Genomic DNA, 26,412 nt, shown 5'->3' on the forward strand with positions numbered 1-26,412 from the left:
CCTTCCCCTAGATCTCCATGAGTCAGTGCTCGAGGTGAGCCAGATCTCCTTCCCCTAGTTGTCCATGAGTCAGTGCTCATTGTGAGCCAGATCTCCTTCCCCTAGTTGTCCATGAGTCAGTGCTCAAGGCGAGCCAGATCTCCTTCCCCTAGTTGTCCATGAGTCAGTGCTCGACGTGAGCCAGATCTCCTTCCCCTAGATCTCCATAAGTCAGTGCGCAATGTGAGACAGATCTCCATGAGTCAGTGCTCAAAGTGAGCCAGATCTCCTTCCCCTAGTTCTCCATGAGTCAATGCTCAATGTGAGACAGATCTCCTTCCCCTAGTACTCCATGAGTCAGTGCTCAATGTGAGACAGATCTCCTTCCCCTAGTTGTCCATGAGTCAGTGCTCAATGTGAGACAGATCTCCTTCCCCTAGTTCTCCATGAGTCAGTGCTCAATGTGAGACAGATCTCCTTCCCCTAGTTCTCCATGAGTCAGTGCTCAATGTGAGACAGATCTCCTTTCCCTACTTCTCCATGAGTCAGTGCTCAATGTGAGACAGATCTCCTTCCCCTAGTTCTCCATGAGTCAGTGCTCAATGTGAGACAGATCTCCTTTCCCTAGTTGTCCATGAGTCAGTGCTCAATGTGGGACAGATCTCCTTTCCCTAGTTCTCCATGAGTCAGTGCTCAATGTGAGACAGATCTCCTTTCCCTAGTTGTCCATGAGTCAGTGCTCAATGTGAGACAGATCTCCTTTCCCTAGTTCTCCATGAGTCAGTGCTCAATGTGAGACAGATCTCCTTTCCCTAGTTGTCCATGAGTCAGTGCTCAATGTGAGACAGATCTCCTTTCCCTAGTTCTCCATGAGTCAGTGCTCAATGTGAGACAGATCTCCTTCCCCTAGTTCTCCATGAGTCAGTGCTCAATGTGAGACAGATCTCCTTTCCCTAGTTCTCCATGAGTCAGTGCTCAATGTGAGACAGATCTCCTTTCCCTAGTTCTCCATGAGTCAGTGCTCAATGTGAGACAGATCTCCTTTCCCTAGTTCTCCATGAGCCAGTGCTCAATGTGAGACAGATCTCCTTTCCCTAGTTCTCCATGAGTCAGTGCTCAATGTGAGACAGATCTCCTTTCCCTAGTTCTCCATGAGTCAGTGCTCAATGTGAGCCAGATCTCCTTCCCCTAGTTCTCCATGAGTCAGTGCTCAATGTGAGCCAGATCTCCTTCCCCTAGTTCTCCATGAGTCAGTGCTCAATGTGAGACAGATCTCATTTCCCTAGTTCTCCATGAGTCAGTGCTCAATGTGAGACAGGTCTCCTTCCCCTAGTTCTCCATGAGTCAGTGCTCAATGTGAGACAGATCTCCTTCCCCTAATTCTCCATGAGTCAGTGCTCAATGTGAGCCAGATCTCCTTCCCCTAGTTCTCCATGAGTCAGTGCTCAATGTGAGCCAGAGCTCCTTCCCCTAATTCTCCATGAGTCAGTGTGCAATGTGAGCCAGATCTCCTTCCCCTAGATCTCCATGAGTCAGATCTCCTTCCCCTAGATCTCCATGAGTCAGTGCTCGAGGTGAGCCAGATCTCCTTCCCCTAGTTGTCCATGAGTCAGTGCTCATTGTGAGCCAGATCTCCTTCCCCTAGTTGTCCATGAGTCAGTGCTCAAGGCGAGCCAGATCTCCTTCCCCTAGTTGTCCATGAGTCAGTGCTCGACGTGAGCCAGATCTCCTTCCCCTAGATCTCCATAAGTCAGTGCGCAATGTGAGACAGATCTCCATGAGTCAGTGCTCAAAGTGAGCCAGATCTCCTTCCCCTAGTTCTCCATGAGTCAATGCTCAATGTGAGACAGATCTCCTTCCCCTAGTTCTCCATGAGTCAGTGCTGAATGTGAGACAGATCTCCTTCCCCTAGTTCTCCATGAGTCAGTGCTCAATGTGAGACAGATCTCCTTTCCCTAGTTCTCCATGAGTCAGTGCTCAATGTGAGACAGATCTCCTTTCCCTAGTTGTCCATGAGTCAGTGCTCAATGTGAGACAGATCTCCTTTCCCTAGTTCTCCATGAGTCAGTGCTCAATGTGAGACAGATCTCCTTCCCCTAGTTCTCCATGAGTCAGTGCTCAATGTGAGACAGATCTCCTTTCCCTAGTTCTCCATGAGTCAGTGCTCAATGTGAGACAGATCTCCTTTCCCTAGTTCTCCATGAGTCAGTGCTCAATGTGAGACAGATCTCCTTTCCCTAGTTCTCCATGAGTCAGTGCTCAATGTGAGACAGATCTCCTTTCCCTAGTTCTCCATGAGTCAGTGCTCAATGTGAGACAGATCTCCTTTCCCTAGTTGTCCATGAGTCAGTGCTGAATGTGAGACAGATCTCCTTCCCCTAGTTCTCCATGAGTCAGTGCTCAATGTGAGACAGATCTCCTTTCCCTAGTTCTCCATGAGTCAGTGCTCAATGTGAGACAGATCTCCTTTCCCTAGTTGTCCATGAGTCAGTGCTCAATGTGAGACAGATCTCCTTTCCCTAGTTCTCCATGAGTCAGTGCTCAATGTGAGACAGATCTCCTTCCCCTAGTTCTCCATGAGTCAGTGCTCAATGTGAGACAGATCTCCTTTCCCTAGTTCTCCATGAGTCAGTGCTCAATGTGAGACAGATCTCCTTTCCCTAGTTCTCCATGAGTCAGTGCTCAATGTGAGACAGATCTCCTTTCCCTAGTTCTCCATGAGTCAGTGCTCAATGTGAGACAGATCTCCTTTCCCTAGTTCTCCATGAGTCAGTGCTCAATGTGAGACAGATCTCCTTTCCCTAGTTCTCCATGAGTCAGTGCTCAATGTGAGCCAGATCTCCTTCCCCTAGTTCTCCATGAGTCAGTGCTCAATGTGAGCCAGATCTCCTTCCCCTAGTTCTCCATGAGTCAGTGCTCAATGTGAGCCAGATCTCCTTCCCCTAGTTCTCCATGAGTCAGTGCTCAATGTGAGACAGATCTCATTTCCCTAGTTCTCCATGAGTCAGTGCTCAATGTGAGACAGGTCTCCTTCCCCTAGTTCTCCATGAGTCAGTGCTCAATGTGAGACAGATCTCCTTCCCCTAATTCTCCATGAGTCAGTGCTCAATGTGAGCCAGATCTCCTTCCCCTAGTTCTCCATGAGTCAGTGCTCAATGTGAGACAGATCTCCTTCCCCTAGTTCTCTATGAGTCAATGCTCAATGTGAGACAGATCTCCTTTCCCTAGTTATCCATGAGTCAGTGCTCAATGTGAGACAGATCTCCTTCCCCTAGTTCTCCATGAGTCAGTGCTCAATGTGAGCCAGATCTCCTTCCCCTAGTTCTCCATGAGTCAGTGCTCAATGTGAGACAGATCTCCTTCCCCTAGTTCTCCATGAGTCAATGCTCAATGTGAGACAGATCTCCTTCCCCTAGTTCTCCATGAGTCAGTGCTCAATGTGAGACAGATCTCCTTCCCCTAGTTCTCCATGAGTCAATGCTCAATGTGAGACAGATCTCCTTCCCCTAGTTCTCCATGAGTCAGTGCTCAATGTGAGACAGATCTCCTTCCCCTAGTTCTCAATGAGTCAGTGCTCAATGTGAGACAGATCTCCTTCCCCTAGTTCTCCCTGAGTCAGTGCTCAATGTGAGACAGATCTCCTTCCCCTAGTTCTCCATGAGTCAGTGCTCAATGTGAGACAGATCTCCTTCCCCTAGTTCTCCATGAGTCAGTGCTCAATGTGAGACAGATATCCTTCCCCTAGTTCTCCACGAGTCAGTGCTCAATGTGAGACAGATCTCCTTCCCCTAGTTCTCCATGAGTCAGTGCTCAATGTGAGACAGATCTCCTTCCCCTAGTTCTCCTCGAGTCAGTGCTCAATGTGAGACAGATATCCTTCCCCTAGTTCTCCATGAGTCAGTGCTCAATGTGAGACAGATCTCCTTCCCCTAGTTCTCCACGAGTCAGTGCTCAATGTGAGACAGATATCCTTCCCCTAGTTCTCCACGAGTCAGTGCTCAATGTGAGACAGATCTCCTTCCCCTAGTTCTCCATGAGTCAGTGCTCAATGTGAGACAGATCTCCTTCCCCTAGTTCTCCACGAGTCAGTGCTCAATGTGAGCCAGATATCCTTCCCCTAGTTCTCCATGAGTCAGTGCTCAATGTGAGACAGATATCTTATTGTTTTATAACCCATATTTTCTCGGAACAATGGGTGAGTGACAAAGAGAGGTGTGGAGGGATCACATCTCTGGCGTATGTCATCACTGCTGTTTGTCTTTTTCGCGAGGGAGCTCTGGGTTAGTAACCCGCCGAGAGCCATAGTAATGGCTGAAGGCACTGTTTAAAGGAGGGCAGGCAGCCTGTCCATCACCGAGAGAACATGTCAACCTGTTCAGGTATACAGACCTGACATAGACAGAGATACACTGACCTGACAGAGATACACTGAAAGGCATTCAGCCAGTCTCTTGTCAAACTCATGAACCTTCTGTGGCATCACAGTATCATCTATAAACGGCAAAGACTAGCATTGTATTTAGTGTCATCCTCTACATGTGTTTACTACACCAGCTAAGACACTTTTCCCGTTGCTTCATTTCCAGGTGGAGCCGTTCTATGTGACCCTGTCGCTGTTCGACATCCAGAATAGCAGGAAGATCTCGTCAGACTTCCACGTGGACCTGAACCACCCGTCCGTCAGACAGCTGGTGGCCAACCCCAGCAGCCAGTACATGAACGGGGGTGGGGACGCCTTGCTGGGGTTGCAGAGGGAGGTCCACGGTCTGTCTGAGGAGGCCATGCTGTACCCCAGACAGGTGTAGAGATTATATTCATCTATATAGAATATTTGGAGTTATTTATCTCTTTCAATATGACATGATTGATATACTTTAATGTAGCTACCTGTACAGATTTAGGTCTGCATATTAAATGTTTTTAAATGGTGTGTGGATGTTTTTGTCTGACCGTCATGTACAGCCAATACACAGAAGAACCTTTAAAACAATGTTTCACTCATACTCTTGTTTTCACTGTTTGCTTTTGTCTCGCCACAGGGAGTGTTCTCTGTAACGTGTCCACACCCAGATATCTTCCTGTTAGCTCGCATTGAGAAGGTCCTCCAGGGAGGAATCACACACTGTGCTGAGCCCTACATGAAGAGCTCAGACTCCACCAAGGTACGCTCTGTGGCGGGGCCTCGGCATCACAAAAACACAACAGTCAATTAGATTATTCCACATGATGAATGATAAAATCATACACATCATAAGTGCTGTCTGGTTACAATAACACTCCACAAGCATTGGTTTTACAAGTCTGGTTCTGTTCTGTTATACGGAGAAGTAATGGGTTTTAACAGAGAAAATCTGAACTGCATTAGGGACCATTTTCAGGGTGTGTTTGCGTTAGTGTGTGTACACGCTTGTGTGTGTGTGTGTGTGTGTGTGTGTGTGTGTGTGTGTGTGTGTGTGTGTGTGTGTAGCTTGGCAGGCCTCAGAGCTAACTCAATAGGATATGCTGGAGCCTGGACTGCTGCCCATCACCCCTGTCTGTATTGTCAGATCAGAATGGACCACTCATACTCTGTTCCTTTCTCCCACCAGGTGGCACAGAAGGTTCTGAAAAATGCCAAATTGTCTTGCAGCCGGTTGGGCCAGTACAGGATGCCTTTTGGATGGGCCGCCAGGTACTGGACGGTTACTAACCTGAACTGATGGTTATAGTTAGAGGTTATTGAAAGATGCTTTGACCTTTTGGAATACCTTGTCATTATTAGAGGAACTTGATAGTAGGTCTGTTTAGTATGGCATCGCTTTGACTACAAAATATCTAGATTAAATTAAGTAATTAAATAAATTACATTTTTGACACTGGTAAATAGGGCTGATGCGATGATTGTATTACCGCCACACCGGCAGTCCTTCCACGTGACCATCGAGTCACGGTAATCTCCTCTTATACGCTCTGGACATGCATTGGCAGTATCCAATTTACTAACTGCCATCATGTCCTAGTGGCACTCAGGGCTCTATTGTCCCTCCATCAGGTCCTAATGGCCTTGTACTCAGGGCTCTATTGTCCCTCCATCAGGTCCTAATGGCCTTGTACTCAGGGCTCTATTGCCCTCCATCAGGTCCTAATGGCCTGGTACTCAGGGCTCTATTTCCCTCCATCAGGTCCTAATGGCCTAGTACTCAGGGCTCTATTGTCCCTCCATCAGGTCCTAATGGCCTTGTACTCAGGGCTCTATTGTCCCTCCATCAGGTCCTAATGGCCTTGTACTTAAGGCTCTATTGCCCTCCATCAGGTCCTAATGGCCTGGTACTCAGGGCTCTATTTCCCTCCATCAGGTCCTAATGGCCTAGTACTCAGGGCTCTATTGTCCCTCCATCAGGTCCTAATGGCCTAGTACTCAGGGCTCTATTTCCCTCCATCAGGTCCTAATGGCCTGGTACTCAGGGCTCTATTTCCCTCCATCAGGTCCTAATGGCCTAGTACTCAGGGCTCTATTGTCCCTCCATCAGGTCCTAATGGCCTAGTACTCAGGGCTCTATTTCCCTCCATCAGGTCCTAATGGCCTTGTACTCAGGGCTCTATTGTCCCTCCATCAGGTCCTAATGGCCTGGTACTCAGGGCTTTATTTCCCTCCATCAGGTCCTAATGGCCTAGTACTCAGGGCTCTATTTCCCTCCATCAGGTCCTAATGGCCTGGTACTCAGGGCTCTATTGTCCCTCCATCAGGTCCTAATGGCCTGGTACTCAGGGCTTTATTTCCCTCCATCAGGTCCTAATGGCCTAGTACTCAGGGCTCTATTTCCCTCCATCAGGTCCTAATGGCCTAGTACTCAGGGCTCTATTGTCCCTCCATCAGGTCCTAATGGCCTAGTACTCAGGGCTCTATTGTCCCTCCATCAGGTCCTAATGGCCTAGTACTCAGGGCTCTATTGTCCCTCTAACATCAATGCAAATGCAATTGAAAATCACATCAAACAGATCATCAAAACAGTGTGTGCTTTTAAAACTCACCTCACAGTGATTGATCAATTTTTTTAAGAAAGAAATTCAACAACAGGTTGAAAACTGAGTGGAAAGCATTGTGTTTCAAAGCCTAACACAATTAAATGGCCAGGGCTTTCTAATGTGATGATTCATTCAAAACACCCATGAAGATAATGCATACGCGTAGACCTACATATGAGCTCGACACCATTTTAAAAATACTGAATTAAAGTAATAATTGTGCTGTTATACAATACATAGCCTACCGCATACTACTCATGGCAGAACTTATTTTTTTTTTGTACATACTTTGGTACATACTTAGTCTAGCCTTTACACCGAAAAATTAAACACATTCTACTAATCGCCTTTTGAGTGTGGACTGTATTATTATGCATACTAGATGGACTTGGTTACCTTGTGCTATGTTCCAAAATGTCTATTCATGAGTCTGGGAGAGAAAGTATCGGCCTAGGCAATGCTGTTGGTGCATTGATTGTGCAGGGCGGCTAAGCCTACAATTATAATGCATTTGTATTTGATTCTGAACGGCCTAGTAATAAGGATTTTTTTATTTTTATTTGTCATAATTAATAGGCTGACACGTTACCTTTTGCTACAGAATATCTCACCACTGTGTGTTTTCATCTCCCCCTCTCTCTCCTTCATTCCTTTCTCCAGCGCACAGAGATGAGGGGCTGTCAACAGTTTAATGAAATATATTTTGTTGTGAAAATGTTTTACTATTCATGTTCCAGAGTACTGGGTAGCTGCAGGAACAGGGGTTGGAGAGCCCATGGCACACAGGGTACTGGGTAGCTGCAGGAACAGGGGTTGGAGAGCCCATGGCACACAGAGTTTGGGCGGAATATCACCTGTTGTGCAGCTAGAGGCTCCTTAAACAGTGGTTGATGCATGGAGTGAAATAAGGGTTGTTCAAAGCCCAGACATTTCTATATACAGTCCTGTGTGAAAGCAGAGTGTTGGTGGTTGCTACTAAAAAGAGGAGGATCCCAGGTGCTACGATAATTATACCGGAATAGCCGATTCTGTATGACTGAAAAAAACAAACCGGTGGGGAAAGCGGCCTCCATTTGCTATTCGAGTGCATATGGATGACAGGTATTTTATCCCCTGCCCCTGTTCCTGTTCCTGTTCATATTCCTACCCCTGTTCCTCCCCCTGTTCCTGCCCCTGTTCCTGTTCCTCCCCCTGTTCCTGTTCCTGCCCCTGTTCCTGTTCCTGCCCCTGTTCATGTTCCTGCCCCTGTTCCTCCCCCTGTTCCTGTTCCTGCCCCTGTTCCTGCCCCTGTTCATGTTCCTACCCCTGTTCCTCCCCCTGTTCCTGTTCCTGCCCCTGTTCCTCCCCCTGTTCCTCCCCCTGTTCCTGTTCCTCCCCCTATTCCTGTTCCTGCCCCTGTTCCTGCCCCTGTTCATGTTCCTGCCCCTGTTCCTCCCCCCGTTCCTGTTCCTGCCCCTGTTCATGTTCCTGCCCCTGTTCCTCCCCCTGTTCCTGTTCCTGTTCCTCCCCCTCCTCCTGTTCCTGTTCCTCCCCCTGTTCCTGCCCCTGTTCCTGCCCCTGTTCCTGTTCCTGCCCCTGTTCCTGACCCTGTTCCTGTTCCTGCCCCTGTTCCTGTTCCTGCTCCTGCTCCTGTTCCTGTTCCTGCCCCTGTTCCTGTTCCTGTTCCTGTTCCTGTTCCTGTTCCTGCCCCTGTTCCTGTTCCTGTTCCTGTTCCTGCCCCTGTTCCTGTTCCTCCCCCTGTTCCTGTTCCTGCCCGTGTTCCTGCCCCTGTTCCTGCCCCTGTTCCTGTTCCTGCCCCTGTTCCTGTTCCTCCCCCTGTTCCTGTTCCTGCCCCTGTTCCTGCCCCTGTTCATGTTCCTGCCCCTGTTCCTCCCCCTGTTCCTGTTCCTGCCCCTGTTCATGTTCCTGCCCCTGTTCCTCCCCCTGTTCCTGTTCCTGTTCCTCCCCCTCCTCCTGTTCCTGTTCCTCCCCCTGTTCCTGCGCCTGTTCCTGCCCCTGTTCATGTTCCTGCCCCTGTTCATGCCCCTGTTCCTGTTCCTGCCCCTGTTCCTGCTCCTGCCCCTGTTCCTGTTCCTGCCCCTGTTCCTGTTCCTGTTCCTGCTCCTGTTCCTGTTCCTGCCCCTGTTCCTGTTCCTGTTCCTGTTCCTGCCCCTGTTCCTGTTCCTCCCCCTGTTCCTGTTCCTGCCCATGTTCCTGCCCCTGTTCCTGTCCCTGCCCTTGTTCATGCCCCTGCCTGTTCCTGCCCCTGTTCCTGTTCCTGCACCTGTTCCTCCCCCTGTTCCTGTTCCTTCCCCTGTTCCTGCCCATTTGATAATGGGACAAGATTGAGAAAATTGAGAATAGTCTGATGAGTGAAAATAGGAGAGAACAGCTGAGCCTGAGGCAAGGAACAGAGCACAAGCTTTTTTTTGTGACTTTCTCAAATCATCAATAGTCTATAGTCGTATCATGCAGCCCATATATGTTTTGATTTCTAAGGCATTCTAAGGTTTGTATCATTCACAACCAAAGTTGCCAAATAACTCTAAATAACCCCCTCTGAGATCTAGCCCAGATCAGTGGAAAACCCCCTCTGAGATCTAGCCCAGACCAGTGAAAACCCTCTCTGAGATCTAGCCCAGACCAGTGAAAACCCCCTCTGAGATCTAACCCAGACCAGTGGAAAAACCCCTCTGAGATCTAGCCCAGACCAGTTGAAAACCCCCTCTGAGATCAAGCCCAGACCAGTGGGAAACCCCCTCTGAGATCAAGCCCAAACCAGTGGAAAAAACCCTCTGAGATCTAGCCCAGACCAGTGGAAAACACCCTCTGATATCAAGCCCAAACCAGTGGAAAAACCCCTCTGAGATCTAGCCCAGACCAGTGGAAAACCACTTCTGAGATCTAGCCCAAACCAGTGGAAAAACCCCTCTGAGATCTAGCCCAAACCAGTGGAAAACCACCTCTGAGATCTAGCCCAAACCAGTGGAAAACCCCCTTTGAGATCTAGCCCAGACCAGTGGAAAAACCCCTCTGAGATCAAGCCCAGGTCAGCAGAGCTTTGTCCAGAGAACTACTGGAAACAGACCTGTCATTTTTGATTCTAATTTCTCCTTCCCTGCAGGCCTCTGTTCAAAGATGCATCGGGGACGTTGGACAAAAGTGGACGTTTCTCCGCCATCTACAGACAGGACAGTAACAAGTTGTCCAACGACGACATGTTTAAACTGCTGGCTGACTTCAGAAAGTTCGTAACTCCTACCGTCTGCATTCTTTGCTGACTTTGGTTTCATCGTACGAGTACATCACATTGAGAATATTGGATTTATTCTTGTTTAGTCTGAATGATTAAAGTGTTATAACAGTGGGTATTTCGTAAGCTGATTCCCATAGGCAGGTTTTTTTTTTGGCTGAAGATATTCTCTTTCACAATGAAAGCCTGTACCACAGATGTTTTCTCACCTTTACAAACATTTGGTTTCTCCTCTTGGGTTTTGTCTGTTCACAGGGTAGTTTCCAGGCAGTTTGCCTGTTTTCCATCAGATCCTCCTAGGTAGATGATAACAAAGGCATTAACCAGTACTTATTATGCTTCTTCTCCGTAGGCCAGAGAAGATGGCCAAGCTCCCTGTAATCTTAGGAAACTTAGACGTTACCATTGATGATGTTGCCCCTGACTTGACAAGTAAGCCCTCCAAATTCAACACATACTGGGACCATGAAGGATGGAAGCTGTTTCACTTCAACTCAGATTGGTCTGATTGTCTGCCCCCCCCCCCCCCCCCCCACGTCCGTCCTGTCTCTGTCGCCGTGTGTAGATTGTATTAGCTCATCCTATATTCCTGTGAGGACTTTCGATAGCAGTGAGAAGATGAACATCTACTTTGAGGTGGAGGAGTTTGTTCCCTACATAGCCAAATGCTCCCAGCCGTTCACCATCTACAACAATCACCTCTATGTCTACCCCAGACACCTGAAGTACGACAGCCAAAAATCCTTCACAAAGGTATAGTCACAAAGGCACAAACTGCTCAGTTTGATCAAGATACACAAATCTCATGTGGCTAGTTGTTTTTTTTTTATTGTTTTTTAAAAATGTAACCTTTAATTAACTAGGCAAGTCAGTTAATAACAAATTCTTATTTACAATGGCGGGCCTACCTCGGCCAAACCCGGACGACGCTGGGCCAATTGTGATCCGCCCTATGGGACTCCCAATCACGGCCGGATGTGATACAGCCTAGATTCAAACCAGTGTGTCTGTAGTGTTGCCTCTTGCACTGACATGCAATGCCTTAGACTGCTGCTCCACTTGGGAGCCTAAAAAGAGACTTGATTACATGTAACAATCTGTCACGAGAGACTACTAAATATCATGATATTACTTTTCCAACTTTACTATAAATGTGTCCAGCATAAATGTGTTTCCCTCCAGCATCTCCACGTGGGTCAGCTTTTATTCAGATTATTCTGTCTGCTCTCTCCTCAGGCTAGAAACATAGCTGTCTGCATCGAGTTCAAGGACTCTGACAGAGAGGAGGCTGTTTCGCTCAAGGTAAGCTACCACTCATATGACTCCTCCTCAGCAGAGTTCATCGGATGCCACAGTGTCGTTTGGTACAAGAGGAACAGTAACAAGTTGTCCACAACGACATGTTTAGGGGAATAACATTTTATTTTATTTTTTATTTTATTTAACTAGGCAAGTCAGTTAAGAACAAATTCTTATTTTCAATGACAACCTAGGGAACATGAAAGATGGGTGGGTAAACTACCTTGTTCAGGGGCAGAATGACACATTTTTTACCTTGTCAGCTCGGGGATTCAATCTTGCAACCTTTCGGTTACTAGTCCAATGCTCTAACCACTAGGCTACCTGCCACACCAGGTAGCCTAATAACAAAATTATTGTTATTATTACCCACAGTGCATCTATGGTCGACCAGGAGGACCCCTGTTTACAGAGAATGCCTCTGCTGCGGTATCACATCACCAACACAGCCCGGAGTTTTATGATGAGGTACTGATGGGATTTCTATTTAATTTAATTCATGCTCGTTAGTCGACCAGACTGAATCATGCAGAATGCACAGTTACATTTTAAACAATACTTTAGAGTAAGTAGTGAGTAGACGAAGCAGTGGCAGTGTGTATTCTAACCCTGAGCGTGTATGTTCCTGTTCTTTGTTCCTCAGTTTAAGATTGCGCTACCCACTCAGCTCAATGAGAAGCACCATCTGCTGTTCACCTTCTTCCACGTCAGCTGTGACAGCAACAGCAAGGCCAGCGCCAAGAAGAGAGACGTGGTGGAGACACAAGGTAGACACCAAACCCAGGATACAGACCCATGTGACTCAGGCCTACATCCAGTCTTAAACCATCCAAATGAATTTTCCCCACTATAATGATGGATGATTTGTGCCTGTGCCAGTTTCCATTCTTCCCTATTCTCCCAGTGCTGGGTTAGGTATGGCACTGTCTGTAAGCTTTCCCTTTTCTCCCAGTGCTGGGTCACTGTTAGGTATGACACTGTCTGCAAGCTTTCCCTATTCTCCCAGTGCTGGGTCACTGTTAGGTATGACACTGTCTGCAAGCTTTCCCTATTCTCCCAGTGCTGGGTCACTGTTAGGTATGACACTGTCTGTAAGCTTTCCCTATTCTCCCAGTGCTGGGTCACTGTTAGGTGTGACACTGTCTGTAAACTGACTGCCTGTCTTGTCTCTCATTGTCCTTGTCTGTCCTCAGTGGGTTACGCCTGGCTCCCTCTGCTGAAGGATGGCAGGGTGATCATGAATGAGAGTCACGTCCCTGTGGCTGCCAACCTGCCCACTGGCTACCTCAACTGTCAAGAGGTTGTCAGCAAGGTAGCTCTCCCTTCAGACACACACACCCACACACAAGACACACACACACACACACACACACACACACACACACACACACACACACACACACACACACACACACACACACACACACACACACACACACAAGACACACACACAGACACACACACACAGTCTTGCGCAGCTAACCTTGTGGGGACATACAATTCAGTCCCGTTCAAAATCCTATTTTCCCTAACCTCTAAACCTAACCTTAACCCTAACCTTAACCTTAACCTTAACCCTAAACCTAATTCTAACCCTAACACTAATTCTAACCTTAACCCTAAACCACCTAGAAATAGTATTTGACCTCGGGGGGACTAACAAAATGTCCCCAGTTGGTCAAATTTTTGTTCTGGTCCCCACAAGTATAGTTACACAACACATCCACACAAGACACACACACAAGACACACACACAAGACACACACACACACACACACACACACACACACACACACACACACACACACACACACACACACACACACATTATGACTTCCTTTCCCTTTTCCGTGGCTCCTTTCCTTTATCACATCTGAAAGAACATAACGGTTTTAAAGAAAAACAGATTTAAACCAATCCAGTCATTTTCTATCAGTAAAATGTAACCTGTAAGTAGTGGAGGAAAGAGAGAGCAACAGAACCTTTCTGAGTGGTACATCGCCTTACAAGGGGCTTGTTGTCTGCCTCAAGGTTGTGTGAGAGATGTCATTATCTCAGCCAATCAGGGGAAGTGAAAGCACACAGCAGTGGAACTTAACGATGTTAAACTAATTGCGTGGGAATACAACATGGCTGAGTTAATGACTGGTGTTTAGTTGTTTAAACTTGAGCTTTTAATTCTCTTCTCTGTATTGTATTGTACCCACCTAGAGTACACTAAAGGCCTTTACTTTACTATACTGTAGGTTGATCCAATACACCACCTTTGTAGTATGATAACCAGTGACTTTGTTTTTAGTATTGTTAAAATATGTCCTATGTCCCACGCAGCAGCATCCTGAAATCAAATGGGTGGATGGAGGCAAGCCGTTGTTCAAGGTGTCCACTCACCTCGTCTCCACTGTGTACACTCAGGTTGGGTTTCATTTCTCAGATTAGTTCAGTGACGTAACCGATACAGGGGTTTTTAAATGCATGATCTCCACCGCCTCTTCGAGACATCTTGATTTCTAACATTGTCCTACTTCTCCTCTCTGTAGGATCAACATTTGCACAATTTCTTTGGTCACTGTCAGAGCACAGAGTCTGCAGCCCAGGGGACAGGAGGAGAGCTGGTCAAGTATCTGAAGGTAAAACATTGTCAGTGGTGGTGGCAACTCCGTGGGCGTGACCAGGATGTGTGAAGACCTGTCTGACTGGGGTCTGAAAGACATGACACCTGTTGTTGTGCGCCGAATAGGGTGGCATGAGAGAAAACACGTTCATGTATCCATTCTGGCTCTCGATCTCCCTCCCTCCAACACCTGTCACCCATCACTCTCTCTGCCATCCAGGCTGTCTGATTTACCCGGGATGTTAATAAGTCAGTGCTTGTTTACTCAGGCCTGGGTGGGACAATGCTAGCATTACCCTCGGCTCCAGTCCACAGGTGCTCTCTCCATTTCCCCCCTCTGAACACTGACATGAGCAGAGACACATATTCAGATGAATCTCTTGGGTGCTCGTGTAAACACACTATTCCACACAAACACTGGTCACCCAAGGCCAGTTCTAGCAGAGAGTTGTTTCACTGGCAGGTTGTCAGATAACTTGGCAGGCCTTGGCCCGTGCGGAGTGATGCACCAACGGGCCGCTCAGGAACTAGCTCGTAGGTGTGTGTGATTAACATGCTTGTTCTCAGGTGTGTCCTGTTATTCTTTGCTGCTTCCGTTTCCACGCAACTGTGTGTTTGGTTTCCGCCGCTCTCGGTGAGATGCAACTTTCACCTCCTCATCGGAGACTGATTAGAGCCGGCTTGGGAGTTTACTCTGTTTACTGTACGCCACCAAGCACTTAGATTGAAGCTGTTTCTAATTTCATCTCTCCTTACGAGTCATTTTAACATAAGTCAGTTCTGTTAATGCAGTTACGCCTGTCTTTGATGTGCTTGTGGATGACATTCTGCAGGATCAGCATTTTGCCTCGGGGAAATACAAGGCCTTCAGTGTGTTAGTAAGCCTATGTTCTTCTCTCCTCAGAGTCTACACGCTATGGAGAGTTCTGTGATGATACAGTTCCTGCCCACCACTCTCAACCAGCTATTCCGTGTGTTGACCAGTGCCACCAATGAGGAGGTGGCTGTCAACGTCACCAAGTCAGTAGTGTTAGTCTGTGTCCCAAAATTACACCCTATTCCCCCACAGGGCTCTTGTCAAAAGTAGTGCACTATATAGGGAATAGAGTGCCACTTGGGAGACTCCCATAGACATATGTTCTTAATTGGGTTCTCTGTGAGGCCTGAGTATTGACCTGCTCTTACATCTGCTTTCTGTCCCTTTCAGAGTCATGATTCACATTGTTTCCCAGTGCCACGAAGAAGGGCTGGAACACTACCTACGATCATATGTCAAGGTAAGCATGGTACTGGTCCATTTATCATATGCCAAGGTAAGCATTGTACTGGTCCATTTATCATATGCCAAGGTAAGCATTGTACTGGTCCATTTATCATATGCCAAGGTAAGCATTGTACTGGTCCATTTATCATATGCCAAGGTAAGCATTGTACTGGTCCATTTATCATATGCCAAGGTAAGCATGGTACTGGTCCATTTATCATATGCCAAGGTAAGCATGGTACTGGTCCATTTATCATATGCCAAGGTAAGCATTGTACTGGTCCATTTATCATATGCCAAGGTAAGCATTGTACTGGTCCATTTATCATATGCCAAGGTAAGCATTGTACTGGTCCATTTATCATATGCCACGCTAAGCATTGTACTGGTCCATTTATTATATGCCACGCTAAGCCTGGTACTGGTCCATTTATTATATGCCACGGTAAGCCTGGTACTGGTCCATTTATTATATGCCACGCTAAGCCTGGTACTGGTCCATTTATCATATGCCACGGTAAGCCTGGTACTGGTCCATTTATTATATGCCACGCTAAGCCTGGTACTGGTCCATTTATTATATGCCACGGTAAGCCTGGTACTGGTCCATTTATTATATGCCACGCTAAGCCTGGTACTGGTCCATTTATTATATGCCACGGTAAGCCTGGTACTGGTCCATTTGTAATATCTATTCTGGTATTTTGTATTTTATTAGGATCCCCATTAGCTGTTGCAAAAGCAGCAGCTACTCTTCCTGGGGTTCCACACATAGAACATGAAACATAATAGGGAATGACATAATACAGAACATCACTAGACAAGAACAGCTCAAATAAAAAAAATAAAATTCAAATTCATTACATATCAATACATGCACACAAACTATCTAGGTTAAATAGGAGAGAGGCGTTGTGCCATGAGGTGTTGCTTTATCTGTTTTTTAAAATCAGGTTTGCTGTTTATTTGAACAATATGAGATGGAAGGAAGTTCCATGCAATAAGGGCTCTATATAATAATATACGCTTTCTTGAATTTGTTCTGGATTTGGGGACTGTGAAAAGACCCCCGGTGGCATGTCTGGTGGGATAAGTGTGTGTGTCAGAGATGTATGTAAGTTGACTATGCAAACAATTTGGGATTTTCTTTTCTTATAAAAAGAAGAAGTGATGCAGTCAGTCTCTCCTCAACTCTTAGCCAAGAGAGACTGGCAGCATAGTATTTATATCAGCCCTCTGATTACATTTAAGAGCAAAACGTGCCGCTCTGTTCTGGGCTAGCTGCAGTGTAACTACAGTGGCTTGCGAAAGTATTCACCCCCTTGGCATTTTTCCTATTTTGTTGCCTTTTAACCTGGAATTAAAATAGATTTTTAGGAGGTTTGTATCATTTGATTTACACAACATGCCTACCACTTTTAAGATGTAAACTATTTTTTATTGCGAAACAAACAAGAAATAAGACAAAAATACAGAACTTGAGCATGAATAACTATTCACCCCCAAAGGCAATACTTTGTAGAGCCTTCTGCAGCAATTATAGCTGCAAGTCTCTTGTGTTATGTCTCTATAAGCTTGGCAAGTCTAGCCACTGGGATTTTTGCCCATTCTTCAAGACAAAACTGCTCCAGCTCCTTCAAGTTGGATGGGTTCTGCTGGTGTACAACAATCTTTTAAGTCCTACCACAGATTCTCAATTGGATTGAGGTGTGGACTTTGACTAGGCCATTCCAAGACTTTTAAATGTTTCCCCTTAAACCACTCGAGTGTTGCTTTAGCAGTATGCTTCGGGTCATTGTCCTGCTGTTTGTCTTATCTGGAAGAGACTGACTGCATCACTACTTATTTTTATAAGAAACATTAATGTGTTGAAAATCCCAAATTGAACTCCCGGGTGGCGCAGTGGTTAAGGGCGCTGTACTGCAGCGCCAACTGTGCCATCAGAGTCCCCGGGTTCGCGCCCAGGCTCGGTCGTAACCGGCTGCGACCGGGAGGTCCGTGGGGCGACGCACAATTGGCCTAGCGTCGTCCGGGTTAGGGAGGGCTTGGGCGGTAGGGATGTCCTTGTCTCATCGCGCACCAGCGACCCCTGTGGCGGGCCGGGTGCAGTGCGCGCTAACCAAGGTTGCCAGGTGCACGGTGTAGCCTCCGACAGACACATTGGTGCGGCTGGCTTCCGGGTTGGATGCGTGCTGTGTTAAGAAGCAGTGCAGCTGGTTGGGTTGTGTATCGGAGGACACATGACTTTCAACCTTCGTCTCTCCCGAGCCCGTATGGGAGTTGTAGTGATGAGACAAGATAGTAGCTACTACAACAATTGGATACCATGAAATTAGGGAGAAAAAGGGGTAAAAATAAAAAATATATATATATTTTTTTTAAATCCAAAATTGTTTGCATAGTCAACTTACACACAGCTCTGACTGCTTCACTGTGGGGATGTTGTTCTCGGGGTGATGAGAGGTGTTGGGTTTGCGCCAGACATAGCGTTTTCCTTGATGGCCAAAAAGCTACATTTTAGTCTCATCTCACCAGAGTACCTTCTTCCATATGTTTGGGGAGTCTCCCACATGCCTTTTGGCGAACACCAAACGCGTTTGCAATTTTTGTTCTTTAAGGAATAGCTTTTTTTCTGGCCACTCTTCCGTAAAGACCAGCTGTGGAGTGTACGGCTTAAAATGGTCCTATGGACAGACACTCCAATATTCGCTGTGGAGCTTTGCAGCTCCTTCAGGGTTATCTTTGGTCTCTTTGTTGCCTCTCAGATTAATGCCCTCCTTGCCTGGTCCGTGAGTTTTGGTGGGCGGCCCTCTCTTGGCAGGTTTGTTGTGGTGCCATATTCTTTCCATTTAAAAAAAATTGATTTAATGGTGCTCCATGGGATATTCAAAGTTTCTTATATTTTTTTATAACCCAACGCTGATCTGTACTTCTCCACAACTTTGTCCCTGACCTGTTTGGAGAGCTGCTTGGTATTCATGGTGCCACTTGCTTGGTGGTGCCCCTTGCTTAGTGGGGTTGCAGACTCTGGGGCCTTTCAGAACAGGTGTATATATACTGAGATCATGTGACAGATCATGTGACACTGAGATTGCACATAGGTGGACTTTATTTAACAAATTATGTGACTTCTGAAGGTAATTGGTTGCACCAGATCTTATTTAGCTTCATTCATAGTAAAGGGGGTGAATTCATATGCACACACCACTTTTCAGTTAGATTTTTTTTTTGCATTTCTTGATACAAGTGAACTTTTTAAATTTCACTTCACAAATTTGGACTATTTTGTGTATGTCCATTACATGAAGTCCAAATAAAAATCAATTTAAATTACAGGTTGTAGTGCAACAAAATAGGAAAAACGCCAAGGGGCATCAATACTTTTTCAAGGCACTGTAGGTCTTTCCTTGCAGCACTGGGCCACACGACTGGACAATAATCAAGATTAGACAAAATTAGAGCCTACAGAACTTGCTTTTTGGAGTTTGGTGTCAAAAAAGTGGAGGATCTCTTTATTACGACCAGATCTCTCCCCATCTTTACAACCATTGAATCTATATGTTTTGACCATCACAGTTTACAATCTAAGGTAACACCAAGTAATTTAGTCTCCTCAACTTTGTCAACAGCCACACCATTCATTACCAGATTCAGCTGAGGTCTAGAACTTAAGGAATTATTTGTACCAAATACAATACTCTTAGTTTTAGAGATGTTCAGGACCAGTTTATTACTGGCCACCCATTCCAAAACAGACTGCAACTCTTTGTTAAGGGTTTCAGTGACTCCATTAGCTGTGGTTGCTGATGCGTATATGGTTGGATCATAAGCACACATGGACACACATGCTTTGTTTAATGCCAGTGGCAGGTCATTGGTAAAAATAGAAAACAGTAGAGGGCCTATAGAGCTGCCCTGCGGTACACCACACTTTACATGTTTGACATTAGAGAAGCTTCCATTAAATATAACCCTCTGAGTTCTATTAGATAGATAGCTCTGAATCCACGATATGGCAGAGGTTGAAAAGCAATAACACAATTTTTTTAACAGAAGGTTATGGTCAATAATATCAATGGCTGCACTGAAATCTAACAGTACAGCGCCCACAATCTTCTTATTATGAATTTCTTTCAACCAATCATCAGTCATTTGTGTCAGTGCAGTACATGTTGAGTGCCCTTGTCAATAAGCATGCTGAAAGTCTGTTGTTCATTTGTTTACAGATAAATAGCATTGTATTTGGTCAAACACCATTTTTTCCAACAGTTTCCTAAGAGCTGGCAGCAAGCTGATAGGTCTGCTGTTAGAACCAGTAAAGGCCGCTTTACCACTCTTGGGTAGCGGAATAATTTGGCTTCCTTCCAGGCCTGATGACAAAGGCTTTCCTCTATGTTCAGGTTGAAGATATGACAGATAGGAGTAGCTATAGAGTTAGCTACCATCCTCAGTAGCTTTCCATCGAAGTTGTCAATGCCAGGAGGTTTGTCATTATTGATCGATAACAATAATCTTTCCACCTCTCCCACACTAACTTTATAAAATTCTAACTTGCAATGCTTTTCTTTAATTATTTGTTTTTTATCCATGAGTACAATGGCTCACTGTTCGTTGTTGGCATTTCCTGCCCAAGTTTGCCCACTTTGCCAATTAAATAATCATTAAAATAATTGCCAACATCAAATGGTTTTGTGATGAATAAGCCATCTGATTGGATGAAAGATGGAGTTGAATGTGTCTTTCTGCACATAATTTCATTTAAAGTACTCCAACGTTTTTTTCCAACATTCTTTATATCATTGATCTTGGCTTCATAATACAGTTTATTCTTCTTTTTGTTGAGTTTAGTCACATCATTTCTCAATTTGCACTAAGTTAGCCAGGTAAGCATGGTACTGGTCCATTTGTCATAGGGCACAATTACCTACTGTGTAATTGTAGAACATGATGTTGTTTTTTTCTCCCTCCCTGGTTCAGTATGTGTTTAAGACCGAGCCATACACATCCTCTACCACGAGAACAGTTCACGAGGAGCTGGCCAAAGCCATGACTGCAATTCTAAAGCCTTCCACAGATTTCCTCACCAGCAACAAATTGCTAAAGGTAATGAACAGCACAGCAACAGGGTGAAGAAGGGTTTTCTGGACATTTACATCAAGTTTCATGTTTGCATTGATTTGTATTTGTTTCTGTATCTCTGTTTCGTAGTACTCGTGGTATTTCTTCGAAGCCTTAGTGAAGTCCATGGCACAGTACTTGATTGAGAGCAGTAAAGTGAGGGTAAGTCTGTTGTGACACTTGACTAAGCCAAGTCTTCATTTGTTTTCTATGATATAAATGTCAGCTTAACATTTTGAGCTCCTAACATGCGCAGCAATGTGAGCTGCCACAGTTCTCGCACAGAATAAAGCACAGCCATGTCTCATAACTAACCGTCACTTCAATGCTATCCACAGCAGTCTCCCCTAACCAACCATAGCCCTGAGTTTCCTCCCTGGCATGGCCATGTATAATCAGGAAGCTGCTGTAGGAACCATTACTCTCCCTCAGGAGTGTGCCACACTGAACAGAGGAAACAGGGAGTTTCCATTTAAGTGTTGCTCCCTCTACTGTGGTTCTGTGGTGGCTCACTGGGATGGCCTCTCTCTGGGAACAGCTGTGGTGGGGTCAGAAACACAACCTGGGATGGCCTCCCTCTAGGAATAGCTGTGGTGGGGTCAGAAACACAACCTGGGATGGCCTCCCTCTAGGAATAGCTGTGGTGGGGTCAGAAACACAACCTGGGATGGCCTCCCTCTAGGAATAGCTGTGGTGGGGTCAGAAACACAACCTGGGATGGCCTCCCTCTAGGAATAGCTGTGGTGGGGTCAGAAACACAACCTGGGATGGCCTCCCTCTAGGAATAGCTGTGGTGGGGTCAGAAACACAACCTGGGATGGCCTCTCTCTAGGAACAGCTGTGGTGGGGTCAGAAACACAACCTGGGATGGCCTCTCTCTAGGAATAGCTGTGGTGGGGTCAGAAACACAACCTGGGATGGCCTCTCTCTAGGAACAGCTATGATGGAAACACAACCTGGGATGGCCTCTCTCTAGGAACAGCTATGATGGAAACACAACCTGGGATGGCCTCACTCTAGGAACAGCTGTGGTGGGGTCAGAAACACAACCTGGGATGGCCTCCCTCTAGGAATAGCTGTGGTGGGGTCAGAAACACAACCTGGGATGGCCTCCCTCTAGGAATAGCTGTGGTGGAAACACAACCTGGAATGGCCTCTCTCTAGGAATAGCTGTGGTGGGGTCAGAAACACAACCTGGGATGGCCTCCCTCTAGGAACAGCTGTGGTGGAAACACAACCTGGGATGGCCTCTCTCTAGGAATAGCTGTGGTGGAAACACAACCTGGAATGGCCTCTCTCTGGGAACAGCTGTGGTGTGGTCAGAAACACAACCTGGGATGGCCTCCCTCTAGGAATAGCTGTGGTGGAAACACAACCTGGGATGGCCTCTCTCTAGGAATAGCTGTGGTGGAAACACAACCTGGGATGGCCTCCCTCTAGGAATAGCTGTGGTGGAAACACAACCTGGGATGGCCTCTCTCTAGGAATAGCTGTGGTGTGGTCAGAAACACAACCTGGAATGGCCTCTCTCTGGGAACAGCTGTGGTGGGGTCAGAAAGAAAACAGCAATGTGTTGTTGGAAGTGTGTAGCTCCTCGAGGACCACATTGAGGTGTTGCATAGTACTTTCATATGTTATCCTCTTGGCACTTCTGGAATCCTAACGCAAAATCAATCTCACAGTAACAGCTGTGACAGTAACAGCTGTGACAGTAACAACACTGACAGTAACAACTCTGACAGTAACAGCTGTGACAGTAACAGCGCTGACAGTAACAACTCTGACAGTAACAACTCTGACAGTAACAGCGCTGACAGTAACAACTCTGACAGTAACAGCGCTGACAGTAACAACTCGTCTCTATTTCTCAGGTGTCCAGGAACCAGCGTTTCTCGGCCGGTTTCCACCACACGGTGGAGACCCTGGTCAACATGATGATGCCCCACATCACCCAGAAGTACAAGGACAACTTGGACGCAGCCCGCAACGCCAACCACAGCCTGGCTGTCTTCATCAAGGTCAGCTGGCGCCATCTGATTGGCTAGACGGGCACACATGGTCATCCTTGTGCTCTACTGAAATACTAATTTTCTTCCTGTGTCCACAGCGCTGTTTGACCCTCATGGACAGAGGCTTTGTGTTCAAGCAGATCAACCACTACATCCACTGCTTTGTGCCTGGAGACCCCAGGGTAGTTCTCATGATGATATGATTGTGTTGAGTTATTACACTACCATTCATATTTCCACCACTATACCTTAGGAGTAACACTTACATGTGTCTTGTTTTCAGACTCTGTTCGAGTTCAAGTTTGAGTTCCTGCGTGTCATATGCAACCACGAGCACTACATCCCCTTGAATCTGCCCATGCCTTTTGGAAATGGGAGGATACAGAGATTTCAAGGTGAGCAAAATACAATATACAGTATGAAGGTATACCAGGGCTGTATGGGATACTTCTATTGTACTAGCCTAAAACCACAATGCTTTTATACAGTAATATGATGTTGGGAAAGCTGTCTGCCAAAGTTGAAGGATCCTGTCCATTTTGTGTTCAATCAATCAATCAAATGTATTTATAAAGCCCCTTTTACATCAGCCGATGTCACAGAGTGCTGTACAGAAACCCAGCCTAAAACTCCAAACAGCAAGCAATGCAGGTGTAGAAGCACGGTGTCTAGGAATAACTCCCCAGAAAGGCAGGAACCTAGGAAGAAACCTAGAGAGGAACCAGACTATGTGGGGTGACCAGTCCTCTTCTGGCTGTGCCGGGTGGAAATTATAACAGAACATGGCCAAGATGTTCAAATATTCATAGATGACCAGCATGGTCAGATAACAATAATCACAGTGGTTGTAGTGTTTAGAGTGTTTTAAATTGCTTTTCCATCTCATCAAACTCAAGTACACTACCTACGTGCATTCAGAAACTATTCAGTCCCAGGTTGTCATTATGGGGTATTGTGTGTAGATTGCTGAGGAAATGTTTCATTTGATGCATTTCAGAATAAGACTGTAACAAAATGTGGAAAAAGTCAAGGGGTGTGAATTCTTTCCTATTGCACTATATGCTGTCAAAGTTCTGAAAGACCACTACCTATACTGTCCTGATAGACCTATACTGTCCTGATAGACCTATACTGTCCTGATAGACCTATACTGTCATGATAGGCCTATACTGTCTTGATAGACCCCTACCTATACTGTCCTGATAGACCCCTACCTATACTGTCCTGATAGACCTATAGTGTCCTGATAGACCTATACTGTCCTGATAGACCTATACTGTCATGATAGACCTATACTGTCCTGATAGACCCCTACCTATACTGTCCTGATAGACCCCTACCTATACTGTCCTGATAGACCTATCCTGTCCTGATAGACCTATACTGTCCTGATAGACCTATACTGTCCTTATAGACCTATACTGTCCTGATAGACCCCTACCTATACTGTCCTGATAGACCCTTACCTATACTGTCCTGATAGACCTATACTGTCCTGATAGACCCTTACCTATACTGTCCTGATAGACCTATACTGTCCTGATAGACCTATACTGTCCTGATATACCTATACTGTCCTGATAGACCCCTACCTATACTGTTCTGATAGACCCTTACCTATACTGTCCTGATAGACCTATACTGTCCTGATAGACCCTTACCTATACTGTCCTGATAGACCTATACTGTCCTGATAGACCTATACTGTCCTGATAGACCTATACTGTCCTGATAGACCCCTACCTATACTGTTCTGATAGACCCTTACCTATACTGTCCTGATAGACCTATACTGTCCTGATAGACCCCTACCTATACTGTCTTGATAGACCCTTACCTATACTGTCTTGATAGACCCTTACCTATACTGTCCTGATAGACCTATACTGTCCTTATAGACCCCTACATATCAGGTAGGGAGTGAGGGAGGGAGACGGTGAGGGAGAATTGTTTGGGCCTCAAATAGTTCTTATTTCTTTGGAATGTGTGACTATAGCAGTAGGTTTGTCTCTGAGGCGTTGGAACCAGTCTATTTAAGGTCAAACGTCGGCTCTGGCAAACATCAACTCAGTGCATCAGTTCAAACATCAACTCAGTGCTTCAGTTCAAACATCAACTCAGTGCTTCAGTTCAAACATCAACTCAGTGCTTCAGTTCAAACATGAACTCAGTGCTTCAGTTCAAACATCAACTCAGTGCTGCGGTTGTGTTGTTGTTTACATCATAGCAGATTGTTCAGGTCGTCTTTCTAACGTCCGTCTCCTGTTTGTCCTCCTCCCAGACCTCCAGTTGGACTACTCGCTGACAGACGACTTCTGTAAGAACCACTTCCTGGTTGGGCTGTTGCTGCGGGAGGTTGGCGGGGCCTTGCAGGAGTTCCGGGAGATCCGTCAGATATCCATCCACGTGCTCAAGAACCTGATGGTCAAGCACACCTTTGACGAGCGCTACACTTCCAAGGTAAGCAGCCCAGTCATCCCTGTCTCTTTCCTCTCTAGTCATTTAGAAATTCCTCGTAAGGGTAAAGGAAGTTGATTTAATCAGATTATCTCTATTTCAGAGCCAGCAGGCTAGGTTGGCCACCCTTTACCTGCCCCTGTTTGGTCTGCTCCAGGAGAACGTCCACAGGCTCAACGTGAAGGAAGTTTCCCCATTCACCATCAACTACTCCAACAATGTAAGGCTTCTAACTAGTGGCTGGCTACGACAACAACTCAAATCCACAACGTAAGGCTGCCATCTAGTGGCTGGCTACGACCACAACTCAAATCAACAGCGTAAGGCTGCCATCTAGTGGCTGGCTACGACCACAACTCAAATCAACAGCGTAAGGCTGCCATCTAGTGGCTGGCTACGACCACAACTCAAATCAACAGCGTAAGGCTGCCATCTAGTGGCTGGCTACGACCACACTTCAAATCCCTAACTGCAAAGACTTGACTAATGGTTCATTTTCCTTTCAGAATGGAAGAGATGATCCACTCTTAGGCAACACCGTGATGATGACGCCTCCGAGGTCCAGTACTTTTTTCGACAACAGTTTGCACAAGGATTTGTTTGGAGTCATCTCTGGCACCGGTGAGATTCAGTGTCCTTTTGGCACCAATGTGAGATTTAACTCATGTTGTCCAGTGGTGATTGAAGGACACAAGGGTCATATATTTAACCATGCTGACGTTTCTATGTTCTTCAGCCTCCCCTCATGCATCCTCTACCCCCAACGTTAACTCTGTCCGCCACACTGACTCCCGGGGCTCCCTAATCAGCACTGACTCTGGAAACAGCCTTCATGAGAAGAGCAACGATAAGAACAACTCTCTGGACAAGGTACCGTGGACTCATACTACATCCACTGTCATGGACCATTACTTAAAGATGATCATGTTTACTTATCATTGGTAAAATCACTGCAGGCTGAGATCTGCTTGACATCAGTTACTGAGGGTCGAGTCAATGCCTGAGAACTGTAGCACATGGCTACTGCAGTGATGTTAGTCTGTTAGTGGTAGTCTGTTAGTCTGTTAGTGTTAGTCTGTTAGTCTGTTAGTGTTAGTCTGTTAGTGTTAGTCTGTTAGTCTGTTAGTGTTAGTCTGTTAGTCTGTTAGTCTGTTAGTGTTGGTCTGTTAGTGTTAGTCTGTTAGTCTGTTAGTGTTAGTCTGTTAGTCTGTTAGTATTAGTCTGTTAGTGTTAGTCTGTTAGTCTGTTAGTGTTAGTCTGTTAGTCTGTTAGTGTTAGTCTGTTAGTGTTAGTCTGTTAGTCTGTTAGTGTCAGTCTGTTAGTGTTAGTCTGTTAGTCTGTTAGTCTGTTAGTGTTAGTCTGTTAGTGTTAGTCTGTTAGTCTGTTAGTGTTAGTCTGTTAGTCTGTTAGTCTGTTAGTGTTAGTCTGTTTTTCT

The 26,412-nt window shown here is 46.0% G+C and overlaps 1 protein-coding gene across 13 annotated transcripts in view; it reads left to right on the top strand.

The window, feature by feature from the left end:
• The window catches only part of LOC110502169 (dedicator of cytokinesis protein 9), a 173,917-nt gene that overhangs the window by 113,750 nt on the left and 33,755 nt on the right, over nt 1–26,412 (top strand). For 8 of the 13 annotated variants that reach the window (XR_016490683.1, XM_090216283.1, XM_090216293.1 and 5 more), the window contains exons 12-34: nt 4,566–4,778; nt 5,019–5,141; nt 5,568–5,650; nt 10,088–10,210; nt 10,569–10,648; nt 10,782–10,969; nt 11,453–11,518; nt 11,891–11,983; nt 12,159–12,282; nt 12,709–12,827; nt 13,847–13,930; nt 14,056–14,145; nt 15,034–15,149; nt 15,337–15,406; nt 20,371–20,496; nt 20,602–20,673; nt 22,383–22,529; nt 22,619–22,702; nt 22,804–22,915; nt 24,802–24,980; nt 25,081–25,197; nt 25,484–25,598; nt 25,714–25,847. Coding sequence is in view for 12 of the 13 variants with exons in the window: in XM_090216283.1 (XP_090072409.1) it covers nt 4,566–4,778; nt 5,019–5,141; nt 5,568–5,650; nt 10,088–10,210; nt 10,569–10,648; nt 10,782–10,969; nt 11,453–11,518; nt 11,891–11,983; nt 12,159–12,282; nt 12,709–12,827; nt 13,847–13,930; nt 14,056–14,145; nt 15,034–15,149; nt 15,337–15,406; nt 20,371–20,496; nt 20,602–20,673; nt 22,383–22,529; nt 22,619–22,702; nt 22,804–22,915; nt 24,802–24,980; nt 25,081–25,197; nt 25,484–25,598; nt 25,714–25,847 (2,658 nt within the window). In the remaining variant the exon portion in view is untranslated. The remainder of the gene's footprint in view (nt 1–4,565; nt 4,779–5,018; nt 5,142–5,567; nt 5,651–10,087; nt 10,211–10,568; nt 10,649–10,781; nt 10,970–11,452; nt 11,519–11,890; nt 11,984–12,158; nt 12,283–12,708; nt 12,828–13,846; nt 13,931–14,055; nt 14,146–15,033; nt 15,150–15,336; nt 15,407–20,370; nt 20,497–20,601; nt 20,674–22,382; nt 22,530–22,618; nt 22,703–22,803; nt 22,916–24,801; nt 24,981–25,080; nt 25,198–25,483; nt 25,599–25,713; nt 25,848–26,412) is intronic. The other 5 variants (XM_090216284.1, XM_090216282.1, XM_090216288.1 and 2 more) reach the window with 1 other exon arrangement.

This window comes from Oncorhynchus mykiss, chromosome 22 (assembly GCF_057628025.1).
Source record: "Oncorhynchus mykiss isolate SJ-2025 chromosome 22, ASM5762802v1, whole genome shotgun sequence".
NCBI lineage: Eukaryota > Metazoa > Chordata > Actinopteri > Salmoniformes > Salmonidae > Oncorhynchus > Oncorhynchus mykiss.